Below are 12,400 nucleotides of genomic sequence, written 5' to 3'. Positions count from 1 at the left end.
TAAGACTGATATATATGGTTTTAGTTTTTCATTAAAATAACGACAAACAAGAAACAACATGTCGATAACACCTATAAGACTGATGTTTGTGAGCAAACTAATCTCTCCCTTTTTCTTTCTTTCATTTTTTAAAATCTCTCATATATGTATATTAAAATAAAATGTATTGTGTTTTATTTGCTTGCTCCTTATTTAATGGTCTTAAAGTGCATTAATTATATTTCATTTAAAGCTTCTAAAGTAGTGAGGGTTATTGTATATCAACAAATAAAACTATGGTATAGTGCAAAAATCCATACTTGAAACGCTAAATTATATTTAAAAAAAAATCAGATATACTCAATAAATAATAGTAAAAACCAAGGTTCTAAAAAACGTGAACCGTCCCGAAGCGAAAATGCCGAGCTCCAAGCTTGAAAGCTTAAGCGAGATTAGCACACTTAAGCGTGGAAAAACAGTTTTTATCTTTAGTGTAATTGTAATTATATTAAACTAATAAATAGATAAAATAATATATAAATATGATAAATTTAAGTCTGATGAATTAATTCGCATATTTATAAAAGCATAAAAATCTCAAAATTACAATCTTTATTTGTTATTGCAACTAGACTATATTAAAAACGTTAAATATTTGTCAAATCATTATCAGATACGCTTAATTATAATTAAAATTTAAAAATAAACATCTAAATTATGAACATAATTTATTATTTAAAATAAAAAGACACACCATCAAAATAAAAAAATTAAAAAAATAAAAAGATGCGATTAATTGTATTTAAGCACGTTTAATTAAACACTTTAATTACACTTAATTTGGTCAAACTGTAATTTGACCACTTTTTTCCCGCTTTTCTTCGAAGCAGGACGTTTTTGTCGAGCTTAAACGACTTTTTAGAACAATGGTAAAAACTACATATTTCGTCTTTAAAAGTCTACTTTCCTAACAACTTGATTTAAATATCAAAAAATTAGCCAAACATATTTTAAGACGTGATAATTTTAATTATTATAATAAAAAAAATTAGCCAAAAATATATTGAAAGTAATTAATTTATAATAAACATTATAATTATAAGACGTGATAACCAACTATGAAACTTAAGCGGACCCACAGGAAGAAAGTAGACAAAATAAGTGACTCGAAAAGGTCACCCTTGTCCTTTGAAGGCTTCTCATTTATTATTGCTGTTGCATTTTTTTTTTTTGGTCGCTAGCAAAACTAAATGCATTTTATTTTATATTCTAAATTTATAGTTGGAAGAGCTCACATCATAATAATAATAATAATAAAGTTTACAATCTAATAATATTTTTCATATAATTCATTATAACAAATTAATCTATCAACTATATTTATTTACATTTTTTTCATTGATAGGAGTTGAAGTTGTTGATATTATTATTTCTGAGTTATATTTTCGTCGTTTATCATGATGATTAAACAAAACGAAAATCCATCCTAAATAATTTAATACTACTATCAAATAGCCAACTAAAAATAATTACATCCAACTACTATTTATATATTGGATTAATATATCTGATTTGAAGTGAGATATTTGATTTTGAGAAATAGATGAATTTCAATTTATCATCGTAATCACTATTAAAATTGTATCTCCAAACAAAATGGATTTGAATTAAGTGTTCCTAAATTAATGTTAAGTTAAACATGATTGAGTGAAAGTAATATTGAGATACGTGATCCTGAGAAGTTTAAGTACGTCAAACTTATAACATTCCGCCGCTTGATCTGGTTATCTATGTGAGCCATAAAAAGTGACGTCGGATCTTAACGAATAATATTATCTTTACTGGAGACATGATCGTCCATAGAGAAAGGATAAGACTAATCTCTAAGGGATATGAGACATTACCTGACAGATAGACATACACCTCTCCGAACTCATGAGCCTGACTATTAGCACCAAAGTAAATGCACTCAGCACTATCACGAGTATAAAAAGTAAAGTTCCCAGACTTATGAGCCTAACAGCTTGATTCATTACCACATAAGTAAATGCAGTTCGCACTTCTACAAATATAAATAAATATAATTATGTTCTGATCAACAACTTGTAATCTAACAAGCCAGGAATCTCATGCAAAAAGGACAAATGCCCCTAATTTTTAAAACATAGTTATTTGTTTTTTAGACCAGTCTTTGATAGCTATACTTAAAAAAGAAAAAAGTTAATGGTAGAAAAATTAGAGAAATGTAATGAAATATAATATTTAATTGGTATTGGTAATTATATTTAGCCAATTTTTTTTTTTAAAAAAATTGTTCTGAAACATACTTAAGGTATTTCTAGTAAAGTCACCAAAGAATCCTTAGAGGTCAAATCACATTATTCAATACCTAAAATGCAAGAAAGAACATGCTAAGCTAAAGCAATAAAGCTGAGTGAGTTAACTTTATTCTTTAATTTTCAATATATTGTACAAAATTAAATTACAGAAAGTAAATGTAAACTTCGTTAAAAGCTCATTCTCTGATGTAGCTTTATTTTATTTTATTTCATTTATTGAACAAGATCCACTTTATTACTTTATTTTTCACTAAGCGCAACTCTGTTCTTGTATATTTTTTAAAATTCTTTATCATATTTAATTTTATATGTACTTTGGTAATGTGGTGGTAGCTTTTCAAAAAAATAAATTATGAGATTTGGGGTGTGATAATTCTTAATAATATGTTGAGCAATCAAACATGATGTTTGAGTGGCTGTACAATTTAAAAGATTTCAGTTGTACTATTATCACCAGTTAAAACATTTGGTAAAGCTAAATCGCTCGATTCTACAATTGGTATCAAAGTCAATGTTACGAGTTTGATTCACATTGATTACAAAGAGTATAATTATCTGAGATAAATTATTGAGTAGAACAATCAAAACGTGATATAATTTAAAAGTTATGAATTGCACACTTACCACCAACTCAATAAATGAATTTACAAAAAAATGAAAATAAATAAATAAACATAAAAAAAACGCACAAATAGATTATCTGTAACCATTTGGGAAAAAATAAAATCAATTAAAAAAAAGTAAAATAATAACGATGGTTTAAATCACTAAGATAATCATAATTATAATGTTTTAAAACTGCCTTTTTGACGTCACATATTTAGTTATTTGTGATTTTGGTCAAATATCAATTTTGGTCGGTTTTCTTTGTTTTTGTTTGTTATTTTTTTATTTTCTTCCAACATGTTAGCAATGTGGTGCCGATGTGTCACCGACATGATGTTGATGTATGAAATGTCACGTGATCGTTCGTAATAGAAATGACAATTTTCTCCTAACCCGTTAGAAAACTTGATACTCGACATGAATGAAAAAAATATGAAGATATTTTTGGATCTGATTAAATAATTGGGTAATCAAGTATGAAGTTTTCAGATTTAGGGATAGAGACGGGTGTAACAAATTTAAATCATATATGAGTATAAATCCATCTGGTTCACGAGTTTTTTGAACCGACTCAATAAATATTTGATTCGTATTTGAATTTATCAAACTCGAGCCAAACTCGAATATGTACAAACTTTTTTTTTAGTCGAACTCGAACCAAAATTATTTTTTTCTATAGTTCACATGTCACTTGCGAGTCTTAGTATTTTTATTAGTATAATTATATTATATATTGAATACACACACACACATTTGGAACCTTTTAGAAGTTTCAAGAGCTTTATATTCATTCTCGAACATTACTATCCGAACAATAATTCTAATATGTTTCGAATATATTCAAAGATTTCGAGATAAACTCGAACTTCCTTTCGAGCCCAACTCGAGTTAAACAATTAAAATATTTTGAGTTTCAAATCAAGCTCAAATCTAAATATATTCGATTCGATTCGATTCTTGAATTTTGACTAATATTCAATTCGATTTGGTTGACTGACACACTTAATAGGGTTGACTGAAATTGGTTAACGAGTAAATTAAGTCAATGCCCGAAAACTTGATTTAATATGATATATTATTTAGGGAAACAAGTTGTACAGATGACATGATTTAAACACGAGATGTCCTAACGGGACAAAGACTGGTAATTAGTTTGATTGATCCTCCAATCGAAAACCTTACGGCCCTCAAAATAAATCCCATCTTCTCTTGCTCCCCAGGAACATGTATTACCGCATTTTTCGTGCCAGTCTGAATCAAAAACGTCGAAAGCCATAGATTTCTGCCCCCACCAGAGATGACAGAAGAATACAGTATTCGGCCACAGATTCTCGCAAAAGCTGAAATAAAAAGATTGAGTCGGATATAATGTATGAAATCCGAGATCGTCATCCTTAGATGCACAGTGCAGCTCCAGTTTTCCAGAATTGGGGGGGAGTTGATCGGCTACATAAACCATACATTTAGCTGTGAAGAAACAGTTTAGAGCATTAAGTACTTGAAGATGGGTGGACAATAGGAACACAAATAATAGGACTACTTTCATTTTTTTTTTTTGGATAAATGATGTTAGAGATGATGATTTTCATTCATCCCAAGTGTTCCTTTTATATACAGAAGATAAGATAACTGACCAGCCCACAAATTTATGAAAACTTGAGGTGGATTCGTCGAGTCAAAAGTTTTGCAAAAAACACACACAAGAAATTACGCAGACTTTAGTAATATTAATAGAAAAGTGAGCTTTAATTTAAGTTGTGAGAAATTCTATGCAACCGATTACCTTGATATTTGACTAAAAGATTAAAAGGAACAAATATGTGAATCATATTTCACAATGGTTTATACTTGACTTTTGAATTTGATAATGAATACGAATTTTTTTTAATACTCAGTTTTTTTTTTTATTTATAAAAAAGATTACTTAATTTTTCAAAATTAACTTTAATCAAGCGTCAAAATAAAATTTCGTCGTTATTGACGCAATTTTCAAATCATAAGATTTATAACTAATAAAAAAATTAAAAAAATCAAACTAATGGCAGTCTCAAACAGCAAAACATAGGACCGATTTCTAAAATCCTAGAAGGGTGTATGAACTGAGGTATTTGAATTATGAATTATTTTTGAAGCATGAATTATGCATATATGGTTTCAAAAATCATTCGAGTTACTTGGGTGAATTTAGTAGCGTGAATTTCGAATTCACATGTATCAATTTAAGTGCATATATTTGAACCTAAGCGAATAAACCATTAAAAATATCAAACATTTTAGATTGAGGAACTCGTGTTCTGTATGATATACGGAATCAAAATCATGCCTTTCTCCTCAACAACAAGGCAAGTAGATAAGACAAGGCTGAATCAACCGAGGCCAGGGCAACAATAAGCAAAGCAACAAGAACAAGAGTCAGGGTAGCCGTCTTCAGCTGTGGAATAAAGAAATGAAATGCAGATCAGTCTCCAAGCTGTGTAGGATGAAATTTTAAAAACAAGATTACTTGGCAGTTTGAGTTCAAGCTGTAGAGGATAGTGAATTCATGGTCAAAGCGATGAACCAACAACAAGACATTCTTATAGACAAACGACTAGCACGAGTTACTTGAGTCACATATGTCTCCGTTTGGAAAAAAAGAGTACATGCACAAGTTACATCACCAAGAAATTAGTGACAGGCCAAAAATTTTCTCCACCTCACCAGCCGAAAAAGGAAAATCAAATAAAGCAAGGTCAGGCTGTCGGCTACGTCCTACAGTGGAACTGCTAATCATTTCACAGTCTATTGCATAATATTTATGATCTGTACGCTCGAATCAATCTACTTATTCTTCATCAGGAAGCACTTTAGAATCGCATTGAAGTGGAGCACTGAATGATTTCTTGCCATAGAGGGATGGGCTGAGAATTTATTAACGGACACTCAGCTTCTTGCTGTGCCTGTCCCCCTCAATCCTTATCATAACCACTAGAAAAAGGAAGGATCCATGTTCTTACCACCAAGATCATTACATCCCCAACTGTAGGTACATTTGAAGGATGATGTTTTTATTTCTTATTTACCAAGTAATGAAGTGGTTCATTTTCCCATCAACTTTCTTAATACCCTAATTTTCCAAAAAATGATTAATTGAATTGTATGTAAACACTTTCAACTTTCTTAATATCCGTAAACAAGGTTCTTTCTGATGCGCACACGCACACACACATATCTGAAAGAAAATAATGGTTTAAATACTTCTGCATTTCGACGAGAAAAAAAATTAAGCACTAATTGCAAGTCATGTATTGCATGACGACATAATAGCATCTTGTCTACAAGGTACCTAGATAAGACCGTACTTTAAAGCTGCGATAAAGCATGCAAAACAAAAATCGCAAAAAACCAAAGGCAACCAGGTTTTTAAGTGTAATTCATAGAAAAAAATGAAAATTCTCTTAATACACCAGCAGAAGGAAAACAACACTTTAGGGACTAACCGTTCTTTGAAAGCTTGGCCACTCTATGTACCTTAACTGGCTAGGTTGTTCAATTAAAAATCCAAGTAAAGTTCGAACACCCCTGAATAACAATAGATCATTAACCAATCAGGATGGTGTTATCTACAGTTCATGAAAAACTATTAACCCATTCAAGTTGAACAATATACGAATATAGGAATCTGCAGTTAGTAACAGACCAACTTGGATACTGATTAATTTTTTTTTTTTATAAATGTTCAAATTCTATTATTCTTTTTGTTGCTTTTATTCACTTTTCTCCATTTCTTCGTTTTAAATCCTTAAATAAGATACCAGATAGCCTCTCTTAATGGATTCACCCAAAAAGGCTCCATGTTTGAGTCATTGTCGTAGCTCGGCTGATAATCTCTTCTCGCAGCTAAAATATGTGTTCTTCCATGCTGCCGTTGAAGAAGAGTTCGAAAAAAGCAGGGATTCTGTCCACATTCCAAAAATTTATCAGTACATAAAATACATGGTGAAATTACAAAGACCCGAAACAAAGAAATTTGAGGTTACCCCTCTTGAAACTAACTCAGCGCCAGTGTGAAATTTACTAAATATGCACATATTGAAGTTACTCTTAAGCCTGGACACCTCAGGGTAACATATACGAATAGCCGGAAATTTGATACCTGGACAAAGTATGAAGGAAAATGCAAAATCAGCAAGTTTGCATGAACCTTGTTGTAGAATAAAAACCACGATATATTTACGCACACACCAAGGAAAGGGGAGAACGAGAACCTGGAGAACGAAAAATTAACATTGGAACGACTGCTATACTTATGCTGCAATCTCTGCAGTCCAATAACAGCAAAACAATAAGCAGAATTCGTACGGAGAAAACCTCAACACGATGAAGCAAATGCATATAAAAATATGTAGAAATAACAAAAACTCCATTGAAACACTATTGTCTCCAAATTTTCACTTTTTTTCCTCAAAATTCCCCAAAATCAAGCTAAGAATCTGACATTTACACGCTAAAAAGTAAAAGAATTTAACAATTTCCAAATAAAAGCCAAAATATATACGAATGTGGCGATGAACTTACCCATTCAAGTATGTCAGATAAGAGCAGAAAAAGAGAGCCCTACGGTGAGAAGCAGAGTTCCAACTTCTGAACCTTGACCACTGAAATTGAATGGAACGGATTAATTTAGGGTTCAGATTTGAAAAGTAGCAGGGATTCGGTACTGATTTGGCTGGTGGAGCAGATGCCGACGGATTGGTTTTTCTTAAGACTTTGTTCCCTCGGACCGGTTCAAGAAAAATAAATAAATATCGGGCAATTTAATTTTTTTTCATAAAAAATATTTCATTTTTGTGAATAACAATAATTGAACCGAACTTCTTTTTTTATTCACGAAAGAAACTCTACTTGCACCTCCCATTCCAATTTTTACCACAACCTCTCTTACAACTTCCCCTTAATTTCTATGTTTTACTGATCAAAACATACAATCTCGAACTCGAACTCGAAATCTTTTTTTTCCTAGGACGACACGTTTTATTAATTGTTTTGATTACACGGAGTTGTAATCGTCGTCATACCATCATTAATATACGATCAAACACATTTTAATGATATTTTAGTTAAAAAGTATATAATTAAAATGTATTTTTGTCTAATACTTTAATTTTGAATTTTTTTGACATGTTCAAATCAACATCTACAGAACTAATTAATTTATTTTGCCATTTGAAAACATTGAGAAATATTAAATGGTTGACAACAACTTTTGAGACGGTCTCACATGTCGTATTTTGTGAGACAAATATTTTATTTGGGTCATTCGTGAAAACATATCACTTTTTATGATAAGGGTATTACTTTTTATTTGAAATATCGATAGGACTGACCCGTCTCACAAATAAAAATTCGTGAGATCGTCTTACGAAAGACATGCTCTAAATGATTTTAATGATAGAAATTGAACATTGTGTTAGAAAACTTGATGGACCCCTCTTTATAATAGTTAGTCATGACAATGGATGCAATAAATTATAATAAATAATAATTGAGATATTTTTAGCTTTGTATGTCCGACTTAGTGGGGTGTATTCAATTCAGAGTTTTGATGACTTTTAATGACTTTTTAAATTATAGACTTTTTTGGAATTTGATAAATTTTTATTGACTTTTATGGAATCTCACAGATTTATAAACAGATTTATGTGGATTTATGTAGACTTTTTTGCAAGATTTTTATAGACTTTTGTAGATTTTTTTTTATAGAATTTTATAAATTTTGTACTTAACTATAACATGTGATTTTTTATTAATTTCTTTGAACCAATAATTAATTGACATATATAACATATTCAATTTGAAATTATTTTTAATATATATATTAATAAATAAATTTACTTATTTAAAAGTCAAATCGTTTAATCCTTACATGTATATATATGTGGGTTTATATGCATGTTTGTAAATTTTTTAAAATACATCAATTGATTAACATGTAATCTTATTTTTAAATTGATAATATAAATGTAAAAATAATATTATTTATTATTGTGTGAATATAATTTTGTATAAAAATATCATAGTTTACATATTAATTAAAAATACGAAAATGAATTTAAAAAATCATTGTTGTTACGAAACTATTCAATTATTAAGAATTAAACAACATTTTTTTGATCATATTTTATTATTATTGAATATTACATTAATTTGTATAAATCATAAATTAAAAATCACAAAATCAATTCTATAATTCAAAATTTCTCCGTGTTATTAAAATAAAAAATTAATAAATGAACAATCAGCCAAAAAAATGAAAAATTTGAAAAAGAAAGATGAAAATATATATAGAGATACACTTCGAAAATTTGAGAGAGTAATAGAAATAGATGAGAGAAGAGAATATGAAGATATGTGATGTGAAGCGACAGAGAGAGAGTTAGAAGTTTTAAAAATCCATTCAAATCTTTGGGGTGAACCAAATACAATTTTTTACAATTTGTAGTTGTACCTTAGCCTTTAATGTTTGTATGTCAATGAATTCCATGTAGTTATTAAAAGTCCATGGAAAATTTGAATACCTGTAGACTTTTATAGAGTTTATAAAAGTCAATGTTGAATACCACTTGACTTTTTAAAACTCCATGAAAGTCTATTTTGAATACCACAAGACTTCTATAGAGTATACAAAAGTCTTGATTGAATACCTCTAGATTTTTAAAATCTACAAAAGTCATTAAAAGTCAATAAATTTCCCACGTTGAATACACATCAATTATAATATTATAACTATGTTCTGATGATTGATTTTATTTCTTATTGTCAAAATCATGTAATTAATTGAGTAATTTCATTGTTATTTTTAAGTTTAGTGACTTATTCAATTTGATTCATTAAGTTTTTAAAGTTTGGTTTTGGTCAACTGTACATTATCTTTTTTATTTTAGATTATTTTGGTCCAACCACGGATCGAAAAATGCGGACTTATCTTCGAAAATTCCAACAAATCAAAAAATATATGAATATTAAAATTTTGTGTATTAAACCAAATTTTAACAACTTCATATATAAACCAAAACTCTAAATCACACAAGTTAATGGGTAAAGAAATCATTTACCAATAATTAAATGACCTCCCGATACTAATTAATAAAAGAGATAGAAATATAAATACAAATAACGAGAAGCATATAAGACAAACTCCAATATTTATTCTCTATAAATTAAATATACTGCACTACACAAGTTTTAATTTAGCCAGTCGAATATTATTTTATTTATTGTATATTTAAAACATAATATAAATTGTCTCTTCCTCTTTCTAGCGTTTGGGTTTCTTTATTATAATAATCAGGTAGCACTTCCTGGTATCTCTACGCTGGTATGATATTGTCCACTTTGAGTTTTAACCCTCATGGTTTTGCTTTTGGAACCACCCAAAAGGCCTCGTACCAATAGAGATATCATTCCATCTTATAAACCCATGATTTTTCTCTAGATCTTCCAATGTGGGACTTTGGTTACATCTCAACAATCCTCCCCTCAAACGAAGTTCCACTATTATTCTCATAGTCCGAGCCTCCCCTCAAGCCTTATTTGCCCTCCAATCGAGTTTACTCCACTTCACTGCGTTGTAGCGCACGCCTTACATGAATACCGGGAGCATCAACCACCTCGAGAGTTTAATCAAGGATTTTTACCGGGAGCTCTCACCTCCTTCGTTTAGGTATCAAGGATTCCACCCACATGGCTCGATCTAGACCATGGCTCTAATATCACTTGTTAGGACCAATGGAACCCGGATATCTCCAATATTTATTCTCTATAAATTAAATATACAGCACTACACAAGTTTTAATTTAGCCAGTCGAATATTATTTTATTTAATGTATATTTAAAACATAATATGAATTGTCTCTTCCTCTTTCTAGCGTTTGGGTTTTCTTTATTATAATCAGGTAGCACTTCCTGGTTCTTCACAAATCCATTGTCCATTTTTCGCATCAGGAAAAACAGTGAACTGCAAAGAGTAGAGTTGCTCTAGATCAAGAGCATGCAAGCTTCCATTAATGTCGTTGATGATCCCTGGTTCTTGTTGTACAGCAGGAGTATTTTGAACAATGAAATTCGCGTTTCGAAACTCGAATGTATCTTCATGAGCAAGGTTCCTTTGGTGTGGTATCGAGCCGTTGAAGCCAACTCCATGCCCGAGCGCAACTCGATCACCATACGGAAAACGTTCACGGGCCATATATGGGTTATCCATGGCTAAACTTAACCCTAGCTGCCACATGTTGATGGCTCCAGCATTATTTTCAACATGACCATATGCATTGTTATAATCATTACCAATATCTTGAGGTTGAATCTGGGGTTGGTATCCTTCGGCATCCGATGAGTTCATGTTGAGCTCCTCATCTAGAGTACTCTTTTCTTGATTTTCTTTGATGTTTTGAGGGTTGAAGCCTATGATAGGCATGGAACCAAACCTTCTTATTTTAGTTCGAGGCGCCCTCGCCTCTGGCGGGGATGAAGTCCCAGTGATTCCTGTCTTGTATTTTCTATCATGTGGTGATAACCACGTTCCGCCACGGCATTTCTGTAGAGATTATATATATGTAAAATGGTTGCCATCTTCAAATTTATGATAAATAACATCATGTTTAGAGAATGTAGTAAACAAACCTGAAGATGACTCGCCACTTGCATTCTTGTGAGCCCAGGTACGTTCATCAGGTCAAGGATCTCTTTAGGGTAACATCCTGTTTTAATTAGTCACATATGAATAGAAATCTGACATATTTCCAAAGGAAGAATTGATGTAATGAAGAAAAAACATTAACCCTAGAGGACATATATATAACAAAGAGAGATATACTTCCTTCACCAAGTTGGATGACCGCATCCACAAATTTTTCATGTAGTTCTTCGGTCCATTCAGTCCAAACCTTCCTTTTCATGAAACCGAGATTGGGATCGTCTTCTACTTCACCATCTTCCTCTTGGTTTCCAGTTCTCTCACCTCCTGTATTTCCTTCCGAATTATAATTTTCTCCGTCGTTTTCTAAAGTCATGTAAACTCTTGAAGGATCACCTTGTTCTCCAAATCCATTGTTGTAAACCGGCGCCATTCGTCCATACCCTTTGTTTGCCTTGAGCTTGCAGATCTGCTCCCTTAGGACATGTTGCCACAAGTACTTCACTGTCTCCATTGTTATTGGCTTAGAAACACAAAGAAATGCTCCCTCTTCCAAACCCTTGGTCGCGGTCGCGGCATCCTCGTTATCTAGCATCACTTCATGATCGAACGAAATGGCCGGGATATAAACAAGTCTTACAATCGTAACAAACACACGTACATTTGACAAAAACAGAAAGCGTGAATATATAAACGTAAAGTTTTCACAGAAGATTAATCCAAGTGCATGGATTAACGAATTTTCGACTCGAAGTAGTAGAAAATAGATGCACTTAAATCAAGTACAGAACTTACACATCAC

General features: G+C 31.1%; 1 protein-coding gene and 1 long non-coding RNA gene across 2 annotated transcripts; both read right to left on the bottom strand.

Moving 5' to 3' along the window:
* Positions 1-5,179: 5,179 nt before the first annotated feature.
* LOC140822054 (uncharacterized) lies at positions 5,180-7,678 on the bottom strand. Its single transcript, XM_073182780.1, has 6 exons — positions 7,482-7,678; positions 7,172-7,224; positions 6,944-7,059; positions 6,719-6,861; positions 6,404-6,485; positions 5,180-5,355 (listed from the first exon to the last, which is right to left on the bottom strand). Exons 2-6 carry the CDS (start codon positions 7,191-7,193, stop codon positions 5,242-5,244), a joined length of 477 nt encoding a protein of 158 aa, XP_073038881.1. The 5' UTR covers positions 7,194-7,224; positions 7,482-7,678; the 3' UTR covers positions 5,180-5,241.
* A 3,673-nt stretch (positions 7,679-11,351) lies between these two features.
* LOC140822076 (uncharacterized) lies at positions 11,352-11,918 on the bottom strand. The gene is made up of 3 exons (XR_012115899.1): positions 11,779-11,918; positions 11,586-11,662; positions 11,352-11,499 (listed from the first exon to the last, which is right to left on the bottom strand). It is a non-coding gene; the product is annotated as an uncharacterized lncRNA (long non-coding RNA).
* Between the last annotated feature and the right edge of the window lie 482 nt (positions 11,919-12,400).

The sequence above is a fragment of the Primulina eburnea genome, unplaced genomic scaffold, assembly GCF_022965805.1.
Source record: "Primulina eburnea isolate SZY01 unplaced genomic scaffold, ASM2296580v1 ctg739_ERROPOS11973397, whole genome shotgun sequence".
NCBI lineage: Eukaryota > Viridiplantae > Streptophyta > Magnoliopsida > Lamiales > Gesneriaceae > Primulina > Primulina eburnea.
The sequence above is the reverse complement of the archived record's forward strand: the minus strand, read 5'-3'. Positions and strand labels throughout refer to the sequence as shown.